Source organism: Solanum verrucosum, unplaced genomic scaffold (assembly GCF_900185275.1).
Source record: "Solanum verrucosum unplaced genomic scaffold, falcon-dt-bn FXZP01000526.1, whole genome shotgun sequence".
NCBI classification, from domain to species: Eukaryota; Viridiplantae; Streptophyta; class Magnoliopsida; order Solanales; family Solanaceae; genus Solanum; species Solanum verrucosum.
The window spans coordinates 165126-181769 of record NW_026020386.1 but is presented as its reverse complement, the minus strand read 5'-3'; the positions used below and the strand labels follow the sequence as shown (position 1 = coordinate 181769).

General features: G+C 37.4%; 1 protein-coding gene across 1 annotated transcript in view; it reads right to left on the bottom strand.

Annotated features, from left to right (window-relative positions):
- Positions 1–13003: 13003 nt before the first annotated feature.
- LOC125839130 (cytochrome P450 CYP72A219-like) overlaps positions 13004–16644 on the bottom strand; it is a 96642-nt gene continuing 93001 nt past the window's right edge. Inside the window, exons 2-5 of the mRNA XM_049518104.1 lie at positions 16285–16505; positions 14453–14697; positions 13917–14301; positions 13004–13429 (exon numbers count right to left, since the gene is read on the bottom strand). Of these exons, the coding sequence (XP_049374061.1) occupies positions 13004–13429; positions 13917–14301; positions 14453–14697; positions 16285–16505 (1277 nt within the window). The remainder of the gene's footprint in view (positions 13430–13916; positions 14302–14452; positions 14698–16284; positions 16506–16644) is intronic.

Sequence of the window (16644 nt, the reverse complement as noted above, 5' to 3'; positions counted from 1 at the left end):
AGCGTGCTCACCCACTATCCAAACTAGAATAAAAATTATACAAAAACAAACAATAGCTTGGAGCTAAAATTAGCTTATCACTACCAATAACAATAAAACACAAGAAAAAAAAAATCGGATGATCTACACGGAGAGGTGAAGGAACACTAGGCTCTTCCTTGAGCTAAAAACAAATACGGACAGCACCATAAGACCACATATTACTGCTGCACCAACTAACCTTTAGCCTTTAAAATATTTAAGGTCAACAAGAAGAACGACCCATGATGAATAATAGAGGAGGAGGCACTTAAAAGAAGGAGCAGGTCAATACAAGCTTAATAACAGGTTCAGATCGGCAGATATGATGACGATAACGAAACAGACCACCAAAGTCTTGCAACATCGAGATTAACCTTAACAAATGAACAACTCAAACATGAGCAGATTTACTCAAACTAAATCGAAGTTTTCCATTATTGGCTCTGAAAACAAAGATGCTAACAACTAGATTCAAACATCTGAAATTTTTTGTTATGTAAAACACCCATCGAACAACCGCAACACGAGAGAAACGAAGGCATGAGCATACAGGATTTTCAGCACACGAGAATCAAGATATATACGATCTCAAACATAATGTAATAGCGAAAATAAAAGGGATCGGGTTTACCTTTCTCGGAGCAGCGAACGGGACAGGACGAGCTAAACACGAAGAAGCTTCCACCACTTTGAATCAAATGCCGATGAGCTTTGGTGAGCAAAATATTGGAAAGAAACCCGAAATCTAGACTCCAAATTTATATGATTTAAGAAGACTGACTCTCGCTTAATTTCGACTCTCTATTTGTGTGTCTATTTCGTATGTATTTTTTATATATTTCCTTTGAGCTACTTCTCTATATCAATGGAAGCCAAAAAAAATAAAAATAAAAATCCCCCCCTTAATAAGATGGGAGAGGAACTATTTATAGACGAGTTCTAGGGTTGTTAATTGGGGGAAACGAGAGTGGTTTTTTGGGTGATCTTTGAATTCAAAATTCGAATCCCTTCAAAAGGATCAGGTTGCCAGCTTGAATCGTACCACCCTTCAACGGATTGAAAATCACAGCCATTTAATCTTGAGTGAAGGACAATAGAGGCGTCAAGATTTTGACACCTATACCATTCTCGAAACGGTCTTGGTACGGAGAGAATGATGGAGAGAGGAGAGGCCACGCGCGATGGATTTGGCTGCTGGGCTCACAATCTGTACTGGGTCGCGACTAGTTCTGGGTTGAAGATGTTGTACAGGGGTCTTTTGGTACGTGTATTACTGTGTATGTGTATGTATTGTATGGGTTAATTTGGTGGGTTGCTGATTGCAAAAGAAGTGGGTTGGGTTATTTGTATAATTGGAAATTAAGAAGATGGGTTGCTGAAAAGGAATAAGGCCCAAATTAGTCTATCACAAATGGGTTAGTGTGAGGTAAGAGAGAGGTTAAATTGGAATTGAGAGTTTGACCCATTTGATTAAGATTATAGCCAATTGAATTTAAGAATTTAGCCAATTTGAGCTTAATTTGAGATTTGGCTAGAAACTAAATAAGATGAATTGATACAAATTAATTAATGAGCTTCTTAATCTTAACGAAATAAAATAGTGACTTAATTGTAAACTATTTAATTCAAAATATAAACTATTGATTAACTAAACTAAAACCAAATATTCAAATAAAATAAAGAATTTTTGGGATGATTTTCGAATATTCATAAAATATACTAATTATATACATAATTATGTAAAACATATATATTATCTAAAAATTATAATAAGCGACAAAATTTATTTAAAATAACTTGCAAACTATTTTTGTTTTTTTATTGAATTTTTTTTAAAAAGTAATTATCTTAAATCCTTTAAAATTGGAGAAGCTCGATGATCAATCTATATTGGGGAGGGTCAAAATTGGGTGTCAACAACGTTCAATGAAGACTTTGAAAAGCTTGGAGGACTTGCTTGAACTTACTTCTTAACTTGGCTTAACTTGACTCTAACTTCTCTTTAACTTGATACTAACTGGCCTTGAATTGAACTATGGATTCAAGGTATGTGATCACACGTATTTGGGTGAGTTCGGGATGTTTAGAAACACTTTGGGGTGTTGGAAACAACTAGGGAACATAGGTATAACACCTAGGAACATGCATGAGAAAGCATGGAAAGAAAGAGGGAACATGGCATCCTTGGCGCTCTGCAAGGCGCGGAGCGCCAGCCCTTGACCTGCTGGCGCTCTGAGTGGCGCGCCGCCCCAAGGGCTGGACTTCAGAGTCCCCTTTGGGGCGCGCTGGCAGGCGCAACGCCCAGCCCCTTCCCAGAAAACCCGACTTTTCTCCCTCTTTTCTTCAACTCTAAACCACCCTAACTTCAAAGGTTCCAATCCCAACCATTAGGGATCACAAAATCCCTCAATATACAATAGATTTCAACTCAAGAACACAACCAAATCATGTCCCACAACCAACAAGAACTTCAACAACATCAACAACAACTAACAACTTCAACAACATATCCAATCCTTTTCTCAAATCATAAAATGAGCTTGGGGTGTGGGGGAAAGGATCAACCCACACAAAGAACTCACATACCTTGATAGGGATCACCCCCGACGATTTCCACGACGGAAACTTGTTGATCTCCTCTTCTTCTCTTCTTCTTCTCCTTCTTCTCTTCTTCGTCTCTTCTTCACTCTCAAGAACCCTAACTTTCTCTCTTTAAAATGGGACAAAATGATCCAAGGATCATCCCTATACAACAATATAATCCCAAAAGAAATGGCTAGGGAAAAGACCAAAATGCCCTTAAATTTCCGGACGGATTCAATTCCTTGTCAACTGCCCAACTTCTAAAAGGCATAACTCGCTCATACGAACTTGGAATGAGTAAACTCGGCGGCGTTGGAAAGATCATTCCACAAGCTTCACAACCATAACTGGAACTACTCCTAACTCATCCTGAGCTAGGAGTTATGACTACTCAAAGTTGGCCAAAAACTCACTGATTTCCACACTTAGCCAAATTCCAGATTTTCAAATCCTTTCCAAAAATGAAAACTTTCAAATTCCAAGCCTCTTCTTAGTTATTTCCAATTGTCGGATGTTACACTACTGAGGATCCAGAGAACTTCATTGAGGAGTTAAAGAAGATTTTTGATGTGATGCATGTGGCAGATAGAGCTGAGAATGCACCACCTGCGAGTTGAGCCTATTTTGAGGAAGCTTTCTTGGGGCGTTTCTTTCCTCGAGAGTTGAAAGAGGCCAAGGTACGTAAGTTCCTCACCCTTAAGTAGGAGTCCATGAGTGTTCATGAGTATGGGTTGAAGTTCACTCAACTCTCTCGTTATGCTCCGGAGATGGTTGCCGACATGAGGAGTAGAATAAGCTTGTTTGTAGCTGAGTTGTCTCGTCTGTCGAGTAGGGAAGGTAGGGCTGCAATGCTTATCGGGGACATGGACATATCAAGGTTGATGGTTTATGTGCAGCAGGTTGAGAAAGAAAAGCTGAGGGACAGGGAAGAGTTCAGAAATAAGAGAGCTAAGATCGGTAATGAGTCCGGGCAGCAGAAAGGTAATGTGAATCGTTCGTCCTTTCAACAAAGGCAAAAGGGACCTGCTCCATCATCTGCTAGGGCACCTGCACCCAGATTCAGAGGTGATCATAATGGCCTGAATTCAAAGGACTTCAAGGCTAGACCAGCGCAGTCTTCGGGTAGTGTGGCACAAGGAGGTAGCTTGATTCCTGCATGTGCTAGATGTGGTAGAACCCACCCAGGTAAATGTCATGATGTCCAGACAGGTTGTTTTAAGTGTGGACAAGAGGGTCACTTTATGAAGGAGTGTCCTAAGATCAGGCAGGGTAATGGGGGCAATAAAGCACAGTCTTCTTCAGTTGTTCCACCATACATGACAGCACCTAGAGGAGCTACTTCTAGTACCGGCGGAGGAGCAAACCGCATCTATGCAATCACCAGTCGCCATAAGCAAGAGAACTCTCCAAATGTTGTCACTGGTATGATCAAAGTCTTTGCTTTTGACGTGTATGCTTTGCTAGACTCAGGAGCAAGTTTATCTTTTGTAACTCCTTATGTTGCAAATAAGTTTGAGGTTCTTCATGAAAGACTTTGTGAACCCTTTTGTGTTTCTACACCTATTGGAGAGTCTATCGTGATTGTCCTGTTTCTATCAATCACAAGAGCACCATGGCTGATTTTGGTTGAGTTAGACATGGTAGATTTCGATGTCATTTTAGGTATGGATTGGCTTTATGCTTGTTATGCATCATTAGACTGTAGAACTCGAGTGGTCAAGTTTCAGTTTCCAAATGAGCCAGTTATAAAGTGGAGTTGTAGTTCAGCAGGGCCTAAAGGTCGTTTCATTTCGTACCTTAAGGTGAGAAGGTTAGTTTCAAAGAATTGTATCTATCACTTAGTCCGAGTTAATGACTCTAGTGTTGAGATACCTCATTTTCAGTTGGTTCTTCTAGTAAGAGAGTTTCCAGAAGTTTTTCCTAATGATCTACCCAGAATTCCTCCTGAAAGAGAAATAGAGTTCGGCATAGATCTCATTCCAGATACTCGTCCTATCTCTATTCCGCCTTATAGAATGGCACCAGCAGAGTTGAAAGAGTTGAAAGAGCAGTTGAGAGATCTCCTAGATAAAGGTTTCATTCGACCAAGTGTCTCATCTTGGGGCGCTCCGGTCTTGTTTGTGAGAAATAAAGATGGTTCCTTTAGAATATGTATAGATTACCGCCAGTTGAATAAGGTTACCATCAAGAATAAGTACCCTCTTCCGAGGATTGATGATATTTTCGATCAGCTTCAGGGTGCCACTTGTTTTTCGAAGATTGACCTCAGATCAGGCTATCACCCGTTAAGAGTAAGGAATGTGATATTCCAAAGACAGCATTTAGGACTAGATATGGTCATTACGAGTTTTTGGTCATGTCCTTTGGTTTGACCAATGCACCGGCAAGTTTCATGGACTTGATGACTAGAGTCTTCAAACCTTATTTAGATATGTTTGTTATTGTCTTCATTGATGACATACTAATCTATTCAAGGAATGAAGAAGATCATGCTAGTCATCTCAGAATAGTTCTCCAGACTTTGAAAGATAAAGAGTTGTATGCCAAGTTCTCTAAGTGTGAGTTTTGGCTTGAGTCGGTGGCATTCCTAGGCCACATTGTATCTGGTGATGGAATTAAAGTTGATACTCGGAAAATTGAGGCAGTACAAAATTGGCCTAGACCCACATTTCCAACTGATATTAGGAGTTTCTTGGGTTTAGCTGGCTATTATAGAAGGTTTGTTGAGGGGTTCTCGTCTATTGCATCTCCTTTGACCAAGTTGACTCAGAAAACAGTGAAATTTCAATGGTCTGAAGATTGTGAGAAAAGCTTTCAGGAATTGAAAAAGAGGTTGATTACAGCTCTAATTTTGACGTTACCAGAAGGTACTCACGGTATTGTGGTGTATTGTGATACATCTAGAGTTGGTTTGGGTTGTGTCTTAATGCAGAATGGCAAAGTTATAGCTTATGCCTCCAGACAGTTGAAAGCTCATGAGAAGAACTACCCAACCCATGACTTAGAGTTGGCTGTTGTAGTGTTCGCTTTGAAGATATGGCGTTACTACTTGTATGGTGTGCATGTCGACATATTCACTGATCTCAAGAGCCTTCAATATGTGCTTACTCAGAAAGAGCTTAATCTCAGACAGAGGAGGTGGTTAGAATTACTCAAGGGTTATGATCTGAGTATTCTTTATCACCAGGTAAGGCTAATGTTGTTGCTGATTCCTTAAGCAGGTTGTCTATGGGTAGCACCGCCCATATTGAAGAAGAAAAGAGAGAATTAACAAAAGATGTGCACAGACTGGCACGCCTGGGAGTCAGACTTATAGATTTCGCAGAAGGAGGAATAGAAGTGACGAGCGGGGCCGAGTCATTACTAGTGTCAGAAGTGAAAGAGAAACAAGACCAAGATCCCATTTTGCTTGAGTTGAAGGCAAATGTTCAAAAGCAAAAAGTATTGACTTTTGAACAAGGGGGAGATGGTGTTTTGAGATTTCAAGGTAGATTGTGTGTACCTATGGTGGATGGACTCCAAGAAAGGATTATGGAAGAAGCTCATAGCTCCAGATCTTCCATTCATCCGAGTTCCACAAAGATGTATCGTGACTTGAAAGAAGTTTATTGGTGGAATGACATGAAGAAAGGCATTGAAGAATTTGTTGCTAAGTGTCCAAATTGCCAGCAAGTGAAAGTTGAACACCAAAGGCCCGGTGGTTTGGCTCAGAGGATAGAACTTCCAGAATGGAAGTGGGAGATGATCAATATGAATTTTATCATAGGGTTGCCAAGGTCTCGCAGACAGCATGATTCTATTTGGGTGATTGTCGATAGAATGACAAAGTCAGCTCATTTTCTATCGGTAAAGACTACCCATTCAGCAGAAGATTATGCCAAGTTATATATTCAAGAGATAGTGAGACTTCATGGAGTCCCGGTCTCCATTATTTCAGATAGAGGTGCACAGTTTACTGCACAGTTCTGGAAATCTTTTCAGAAAGGCTTGGGTTCAAAGGTAAACTTAAGTACTGCATTTCATCCTCAGACTGATGGGCAAGCGGAGCACACTATTCAGACTTTGGAAGATATGTTGAGGGCTTGTGTGATCGATTTCAAAGGTAATTGGGATGATCACCTACCTCTCATTGAGTTTGCCTACAACAACAATTATCACTCTAGCATCCACATGGCTCCATATGAAGGTCTGTATGGGAGAAGATGTAGATCTCTTATTGGATGGTTTGAAGTTGGTGAAGCACAGTTGATAGGACTAGATTTACTTCACCAAGCTATGGAGAAGGTGAAAGTGATTCAAGAGAGGTTGAAGACGGCACAGAGTCGCCAGAAATCCTACACTGATGTTATGAGAAGGGCGTTATAGTTTGAAGTAGATGATTGGGTATATTTGAAAGTTTCACCCATGAAGAGGGTTATGAGGTTCGGTAAGAAGGGGAAGCTTAGTCTCCGGTATATTGGACCTTACCGCATAGCCAAGAGGATTGACAATGTTGCTTATGAGTTGGAGTTACCACAGGAACTAGCAGCGGTCCATCCGGTATTTCATATCTCTATGTTGAAGAAGTGCTTAGGCGATCCTTCATTGATCCTACTGACTGAAAGTGTTAGGATCAAGGATAACTTATCTTATGAGGAGATTCCTGTTCAGATTTTAGATCATCAAGTTCGTAAGTTGAGAACGAAAGATGTAGCATCAGTCAAGGTCCTTTAGAGGAACCAATTTGTTGAGGAAGCTACTTGGAAAGCCGAAGAGGAAATGAAGAAGAGATACCCATATCTCTTTGAATCCGGAGGAAATGCAGATCAAGGTACTAATTTCCTTCTTAGTTCTCTTTAAATTATTAATGAGCATGTTGTTGTTGTTGTGTTTGCATGGGTGCTTGTTGGGTGTTTGAATGTGATGTTACACCCTTAGCCTAGTAAGAGTAACCTCATTCGAGGATGAATGTTCCCAAGGGGGAGATATTGTAACATCCGGCAATTTGAAATAACTATGAAGAGGCTTAGAATTGGAAATAGTCTTTTTTTGGAAAGAATTAAAAATCTGGAAAATTTGGTTATGGGAAAAAGTGAGTTTTTGGCCAACTTTGAGTTAGGTGTAGTTCCAGTTATGTTTGCAAAGTTCGTGGAATGGTCTTTCCAATGCTGCCGAGTTTGCTCGATTCGAGTTCGTATGAGTGAGTTATGCTTTTTGGATGTTGGGTTGTTGGCAGGGCAGTTAACCCCATTTTGTACGGGTATTTTGGTCTTTTCCCTAGCCTTTTCTTTAGGATATATATTAAGGTTTTAGACTGATTTTAAATCAGTTTTTCCTTTTTAAAGTGAGAGTTAGGGTTCTTGATAGAAAATGAGAGAAGGGGAGAAAGGAGAAGAAGAAGCAAACTTCATAGAGATCGTCGTGGATTTCGTCAGGGGTGATCCCTAGTAAGGTATGTGAGATCATAGTGTTGGGTTGGTTCTTTCCCCCACACGCCAAACTCGTTTTAATTTCCGAGAAAAGATTTGGTTGTGTTTGTTGAAGTTGTTGGATGTGGTTGTTGAAGTTGTGGTTTTGTTGTTGAAGTTTCTTGTTAATTTGGGACATGTTTCCGGTTGTGTTTGTGAGTTGAAATCTATTATATGTTGAGGGGTTTATGATTCTAAGTGTTTGGGGCTTGAACCTTTGAAGTTAAGGTGGTTTAGAGTTGGAAAAATGAAGGAGAAAAGTCGGATTTTTGGGGGAAAGGGCTGGGGCGTCGCGCCAGCCAGCGCGCCCCAAAAGGGGCTCTAAAGCCCAGCCCTTAGGGCGGCACGCCTCTCAGAGTGCCCAGCAGGCCCCTCTGAAGTCTGAAGGCTGGCGCCCCGCGCCTCTCAGAGCGCCAAGGACACCAAGTCTTCCCATTCATTCCCCACTTTTTCTTACATGTTCCTTGGTGATGTACCTATGTTTTATAGTTGTTTTCAACACTCTAAGGTACATCTAGACATCCCGAACTCATCCATAAACATGAGATTATTACCCTTGAATTCATAATCCAAATCGAGGAAAGTTCGGATCAAAGTCAAGTGAAGTTAGAGTCAAGTCTAGAAGTTAAGAAGTAAGTCAAAGCAAGTCTTCAAAGTTTTGTCAAGAGTCTTTGTTGAACGTTTTAACTTCATATTAAGGCTCAAGTTTCAAGTTGAGTAAAAAGTATAGAGTTTCAAGTTAAGCCAAGAGTATAGAGTTGAGTTCATTTCTCAAAAATATTAGGGAACTAAGTATTCCCCAAAGAAGTTTATAAATGTTTTCACATTTGAGTAAGAGAGGAACTATGATTCCAAAAGAGCCTTTGGGCTAGTTTTCAAGAAAAGGGAGCATCGATTCCAAGTGAGCCTTTGGGCTAGATTTTGAGCAATTATCTCAAACTAAAGAAAGATGTGTTTTAAACACTTATGAGCTAAAGTATTTTGGGAGTAGTATTGAGCACCGAATTGGGGGCGCGAGTTCATATTAAATCAACTCTCCATAAGAACCATGTAGCCAAACATGGGAATTAGCGGGTCATTCTTTTTAGATGATCACGTAAGATTAAGCTAGTAGATCCACTAGGTTAAGTAAGGTCCTATATCATGGCAAGGTATAGGATGGTCCTTGGGCAATGTGAGGTAAAACGTTGTATCATCACTAAGGCTCATAGTGGTGGTTGTCGGTTAAAGAATCTCCCACTAAAGTTATATTACTTTTATATAAGTAAAGTTAAGTTTGTTATCGTTTTATCCTTAACGAACTAAGTTGTTTATAGTGTTTTACAAGCTATTTATGTATTGCATGTGTCTTATTGCTTTACATTTGAGTTCAGTTATTCATGAGTCGAACAGAGCTAAGGTAAGTGTTCACTTGTACTTCTTTCAAGCTTAAGTTGTTGCTTAGTTTTCCAGCTCGCATACTCATACATTCAATGTACTGATGCCAAATGGCCTGCATCTTATGACGATGCAGACACAGGTACCCAGGATCAGCATCCAGCACGCCGTTGATCCAGCTGAGCACTCCAGATTTAGTGGTGAGCCTTTTTTCATTCCGGAGGACTCGGTTATTTTGTTCTGTTAGTTTTGTTTTATTAGGATGTTGCGGGGTCTGTCCCAACATCCATCTCAGTGTTATAGAGGCTTCATAGACAGTCAGTCAGTTAGTTAGTTTTAAGTCTCTCATCTATGTGTATATGTAAATATTATATTTTGGGACTCGAGTTGCCTTTTAGGCCAGATTTTATCAGTTAAGTTATTTTATGTCCTTGCATTGCATGGAGTTATTCTGTTGAGTTAGGTTTCCGCTGAGTTAAGAAAGTCAGGCCAAGGGTTCGCTTGGGGCCAACAATGGTCTTCAAGTGCCGGCTACGTCCAGGGTGTAAGCTCGGGGCGTGACAAAAATAGATTGTAAGTGATATATCGCCTACGGGTTCAACAAAACTAGTACTAGTTTTAGTTCAAACTCTATATTTGTGTTTAAAAATCTATTTAATACGTAGAGATATATAATTCATCAAGAACTCAATAAGCTGCTTTTTCAAGAATCCAGAATTCATAAACTCAATTATACTATGCCACGATACTTCAACTAGAGGAGCGACCAGTTGGTTCACCAGACCCCAACCTAGCATCACACATTCTAGAGACAAAGTATGGAACTCCTCCCAAAATTACATTATTCGAGCCAGAAATGGCCGTTAGTGGACTACCTCCACGTTTTAAATGAGATGGTCACACATTTAAACATGATATAGGATCAGGCAAAGACCATGGATTCAAGTCGTATATATATAAACAAAAATTATGCGATTGGTCCATGAAAAGAATATGATTAAGAAAACTTGTTAGATTCTTGTACTTGCCATTTTTTGTTGATGGAGTCACAGAAAAAAGGGATGATCCTTTGAGGTACATCATCAAAGAAATTGATGGGCATAGATTTGGCTTCATTGAGTTTATTTGTAAGCTCTTTCAAATCTCCATACAGTAATTTGTATGGATTTCCCTTAAGACCACTCTTTCTTAAGTATTTCTCAAGTTTTTTTGGCCTAAACCATGCCCAATTCAACACTTTCCATGTGTAAATTACTAACAAAATTGCAACACAAGTTGTTGCTATCATCTCTACTCCCACAAGTGATAAGTACTCCATATTTAAAAGGCATAATACATAAAGTGGACCCTAAACTTGGCTTCAAATTTTAAGTATGACCTCTAACTTTCATAGTGCACAAGTAGGCACTTTAACTATCCAATTCTTAAACAAAAAAATAGGCGAATCCAACAGCCAAATTGTGTGATATACAAACGCTGCTACGTGGCTTATTGAGCCACTCAGTGGCTGCCACGTAATTAAAAAATTACACGTATTTTATAATTAAAAAAAAGAAGAAATTAAAATACAAAAGGGTAGGGTCGTATTTTCTTTTCCCAATTTGCTCGATTTTCACTCAACATCAGCAGAGCCCTAGCCCTAATTTCTTTGCAAATCAAAGTAAAATTGTGAAGATTTGTGGTCAAAGTTCTTATCTTTTGGATGTTTATGTGTTGTTCTTCCTCAATTTAGTCTGGTTATGTTAATTTTTGCTTTTTGAAAGTTTATTTTTGGTAGAAGCTGTCACCATGAATGTAAATTCACTTTTTTTTTATACCTGAATTATTTGCAGACCAAGAAATCTTCATTATAGCTCTTTTTACACAATGACAAAAAAAAGTAGAAGCCATTACATAACAAACGACCAGAAATTGTGCACAAAAAGAGAAAAAAAGCATGAGTACTAGAATTAGAAAGAAGAAGAAGAAAAATGGGATTTTGATTTGAAAAAAATAAAGATATATTTAAAAGGGATTCATTAAGGGTAAAATTGTCATTTTCATTTTATTTTTTACTGTTGTGGGCCTCGAAAAATACCCTTGACGCGCCTGAATTGCGTCTCAACCACACGATATGCCAGGTTGGATTCGCGTGTTTTTTTGTTTAAGAATTGGATAGTTGAAGTGCCTACTTGTGCACTTTGAAAGTTAGAGGTCATACTTAAAATTCCAAGCCAAGTTTAGGGTCCAATTTATGTATTATGCCTATTTAAAAAGGCTTCTCTCAAGTACTCTTTTCTCTTATATATATGAAAAATAAATTAAGCATATCCAGACATCTCAATTCATCTTACTGTGTCAGTTGAACACTTGAATTAACATACAAGAAAATGATCATATAGACACTTCTAAAATTTATGTGTTACATTATTGTCGGGGGTGTCCATGAGACACAATGTGGACGACTTGTGATATCTAGTTATGCATTTTCAAAATTAAAGTGATTCACTATCTTGAGACCAAGTTAAAGATAGTTTATATTTATTATGCCTTTCTATTATATCAACGACAAGATGGGGTATATTATAAATTTGTTGAATTTTCCACAACTAATAAAGGTGTTTGTCCCAATTGGTCAAATTTGTGGACTTTTATAGGATGATTGATTGACAAAATATAGACTAGTGCGTGAACGAGGGGCAAGACTTTTCCATAATTATGAATTTCTTACCTTGTATTTTTTTCCCTCGTAAACATGAAAATTCAATAAGTTGTGAAAACTATCGGACTTTCATCAATTCTTATACAATCTTACCAAACGAGCAAACCAAAGTTCATAAATAAGATATCGGAATATCCTAAGGTGTAATATTAATAAATCACATATCTCCATATTCTTTTAATAAATAAATGTTTGTAATTATAAATTGCAAATACACATAATTTTAGAAAGATTCACTAGTCAATAATAGTAGTGCCTAGTTATTCTTTAATATTATCCCTTCACATGACATGAACAATCTCTTCACACCGAGCATGAGTTTTTTTTTTTTGAATAATTTAAAATGGTTGGTCTTGTTTCTTTTGCAAAATATAAACTCATGGGTCCAGCTTTACATTTTTTTAAAAATAAATTGAAAGCACTATTTGGAATCCCAAATCATACTTTTTGAAGAATTTGGGATTTGATTTCAAATCATGATCCCAAATTGCATCTCCAAATGCTGATTTGGAATCATGACTACATATCTCACAAGTTATGCTCTGCACCCTAAAAGAACTTATGTCCCACTAAACATAAACTCGATTGCTAAGGAAATAAATAAATAAAAATCAACCCAATTGAAGAAAAAAAAGTACAATTAAAGGAACTATTGTCCTCCACCAAAATGTTAAAACATACAAGGAAAAATAGGAGATTTGAGATGGAGCACAAACCATATCAAAAGCTAAAAAACTTTGATTACATTAACCAAACTGCAGTTAATGTTTGAATTTGAAACATGACTTCCACGATCTCGCAACAATTTAGTATATCGATCATTCAAATGATGCATGTAGATCAACGTACAACACCAATGTCATAAAATATCATCTTAAAGCTTGCGCATAAGCAGAGGAGCGCCATACTGAGGATGAATAGTCACTATTGCAAATGGAGCATGTGTATATGATGGTGAGAGTTCAAAGGAGAACTTTTGTAGTATCATTGCTATCGCCATTTTTGCTTCCATCATTGCAAAGTTTTGTCCGATGCAAACACGCGGTCCCCAGCTAAATGGGATAAACGAGACTTGTCCTTTCATTGCCTTTGACACTCCTTCACTGAATCTCTCTGGTTTGAATTCCTTCGCGTCTTCACCCCATACCTCCTTATCATAATGTAATAGGATTGTGGGTATAATGAGTTGCACTCCTGCTGGTAGATTTAGCTCCCCCAATTTCACTTCCTCTTCAGTCCTTCTACCAGATGATGGCAATGGAGGGAATAGCCTTAATGTCTCGTACAAGATCATCGTTACCTAAAAAAACACTGTAAGTTGATTAGCCTCAACTTAAGATTTTTCTGCTTATAACTTTCAACGCACTTTTGGTCTGACCAAAATTTTTAAGTACTATTTTATCACTACTATAGTTCAAAATCCAGTGAATGTCTTCTCAAAACAACACGACTAACTCCGTCTCCATTTCATTTCTCGCCTTCATCCTTCTCCTTGTAAATATACTTTTTCATTTATATTAACACAAATGCTTATGGTCATTGTTTTTACCAAACATCTTAATTGTTTCTGCTTCTATCCGAACATGCAACTGTCTATTTGTACAATCAATTTCAACACATAAAAATGGGTTTCAACACTGAATGTTTATTAACTAATCTCAAATAGTTAAGCCAATCGGGCTCCAAGTCCACTTCTTGTCTCGACAGTCCTATCGAATAACTATATTGAGGACATAAAATGTACTCATTAAAAGATTGGAAGAAAAGAACTTGCGAAAAGTACTTACAATTTTCAAGCGATTTAGTCCTTCCAAATCTGGTTTATTCTTTCCAAAGACATGTAACACCTCCTCTCTGGCACGTACTTGCCACCCTGGATGTAAACAGAGCAAAATCATTGTCCATACGAGTAACACTGAAGTGGTCTCTTGTCCAGCAAAATAGAATAATTTGCACTCGTCTACCACGTCTGATATAGTCATTCCAAAATCTTTTCTACAATGAAGTTCAATTTCTTTCATATTGGATTCAAGTAATATGCCCAATAAGTCATCTTTACTAGTCTCCCCTCCTTCGATCGCTCTCAATCTTTTGTCAATGATACGCCTAATTGTCGTTTGAATTTCCTTTTCGATTTTCAGCATTCTTCTGTTCATTTTAGTAGGCAAGAACCTATATAAACAAAGTTATTCGAATTACAGGGAAAGTCTTCTAGTAGAAAAATTGTTAAGGATCAGATTTTTTATATTTAATTACAGAGAGATTTTGCAAGCACAAAAGAAAGTATCGAACATGGAAATGTGATGTACATAAATTGTTGTACCTTGATCCTGGTATATGAATTGAACGTGCTATTCTGATTACATACTCAGCTTGTTCGTTCTGAAGTTCAAATATTGTTCTTCCTTCTTCATAGCTACTCCCAAATGATGTACGAGATATGACTTCACTGGACATTATTTGAAGGTCTGGCCATACATCGAGTTCGAATGATGTTCCCTTTGGAACAATTTCCTCCCATTTGCTTAGCATTTCTCTACAACTCACATAAAATGCTGGCAGCATATGCTGTAAACAAATGAAAAAACCAACAACTATAAATGGATAACTTCTTAATGTTTAAGGCATCTCAATAAGCAATACTAAGTAGCACAGGGAAATTTACCAGGTTTTCTAAATTCTAAATTTGGTTCTCCCTATTATTCAATTAGTTTTCTTACTTCCGTTCTAAGTCAGTTTAAAAAAGAATGCTACTTTCTATATTTAGTAATTCTTCAATTATGATATCCCACATGGCAGGTTTCAGACTACAAGATTCAAAGCATATTATGGTACAATATACACATATTTAGTTTAAGCCTACAAGTCTCCCTCATTTTCATAAATTTCGTCTCGGCCCAATCAAACTACAACAACAATAACACATCCACTATAATCCCACAAGTAGAATATGGGCATGATGGTTGTTGAAGTTTGCTTTTAGTTATTGTAGTAACTTTTAGCAAAATAAGTTATTTAGTTTGAATAAATTTGAATTTTGAATTTTAGTTAGTTTGTTTATGTTGTTAGATATTTTAGGTTGTTTAAATTTTAAATTATGGAGATATCTTTTTGTGCTACCCCATTTTTAAAAAACACCAACAGTGGTATCAGAGCTTCATTGATCTTAAGGGATCTGTGAAATCTTTCAAAGAACTACCATACATTTTTAACCCGTAAGGGTAACCTTTTTAACCCATCAGGGCTACCCATTTTAACCCATCAAGGCTACCTTTTCAACCAGTGCTTTTTTCAATGCACAGGCTTTTCTAAATCATTTTTTAACCAAAATAATGGCAAGCAAAAGTCTCTCTTTGAATGCCCCATAAATTTTCACAGACAAAACCTATCAAATTTGGTCTATGAGAATAAAACCATATTTTGAAACATATGTGATATGTGAGGTTCTGATGGAAGAAAAACCCTTACAACTTCTCTCTGCAAATCATACAAAAGTTCAGATTAAAGCACTTTCAAAAAAACTTCTACACAAGACAATGTCATCGCATGTGTTTTTGAAGAACAAAAATCAAAAGAAGAAAAAGAAAAAAGAAGAAATTTTGCAAGTTCAAAAACAATGAAAAAAACCCAGCATCAACTACCAAAGCAAAAATTGAGGAGGAGCATTTTTTTCAATTGCAATAACTAAAGCAAAGGAGGAGTGTTGAAGTTTGCTTTTAGTTACTGCAGTAACTTTTAGCAAAATAAGTTATTTAGTTTGAATAAATTTGACATTTTGAATTTTAGTTAGTTTGTTTATGTTGTTGAGATATTTTAGGTTGTTTAAATTTTAAATTATGCAGATTATGTGTTTTATGTTGGCTATTTAAATCCCCTCAATGCTTAATAAAATTATTGAAAACTATTGAAAGTCATTTCAATCCATTGAGAGACATTTTCAATCCTTTTGTGCTGCCCCATTTTTAAAAAACACCAACAATGGTGTATACACAGAAACTTACCCCTACCTTGTGAAGGTAGAGAGGTTATTTTCGAAAGACCCTCAGTTCAAGTATAACAATTCAAAACAAGTTCGAAAAGGAAATATAATAGTGAAGAAAGAACGTTGAAAATAATGGAGAAAAGAACATCAACAACAAGAGTAATAAGTAGAACCTTCAACTTCTCTACGTGGAAGGCGGGATTGATAATTTTTCTGTGTTTGGCCCATTTGTCTCCCTCAATATTTGCTAGACCCTGAGCCAATAACTTGGTCATTGGATTGGGATGATTTTGCTTTAGATACACATAATTCTTTGTGAAAATCTCTTTTACATGTTCAGGGTCTGTGATCAACACTACTGGATATGGGCCTAGCCGCATAAAAGAATTTTTACCTGCGAGTAATCACTTTAATTTTTGGTTAGTAAAATCTAAAATCTTGAGTTTTTGCTACTTCATCTACCTCAATTTATGTGGCACACTTTCCTATTTAATCAGTCCCAAAAAAAAAATGATACATTTCATTATTTGAGA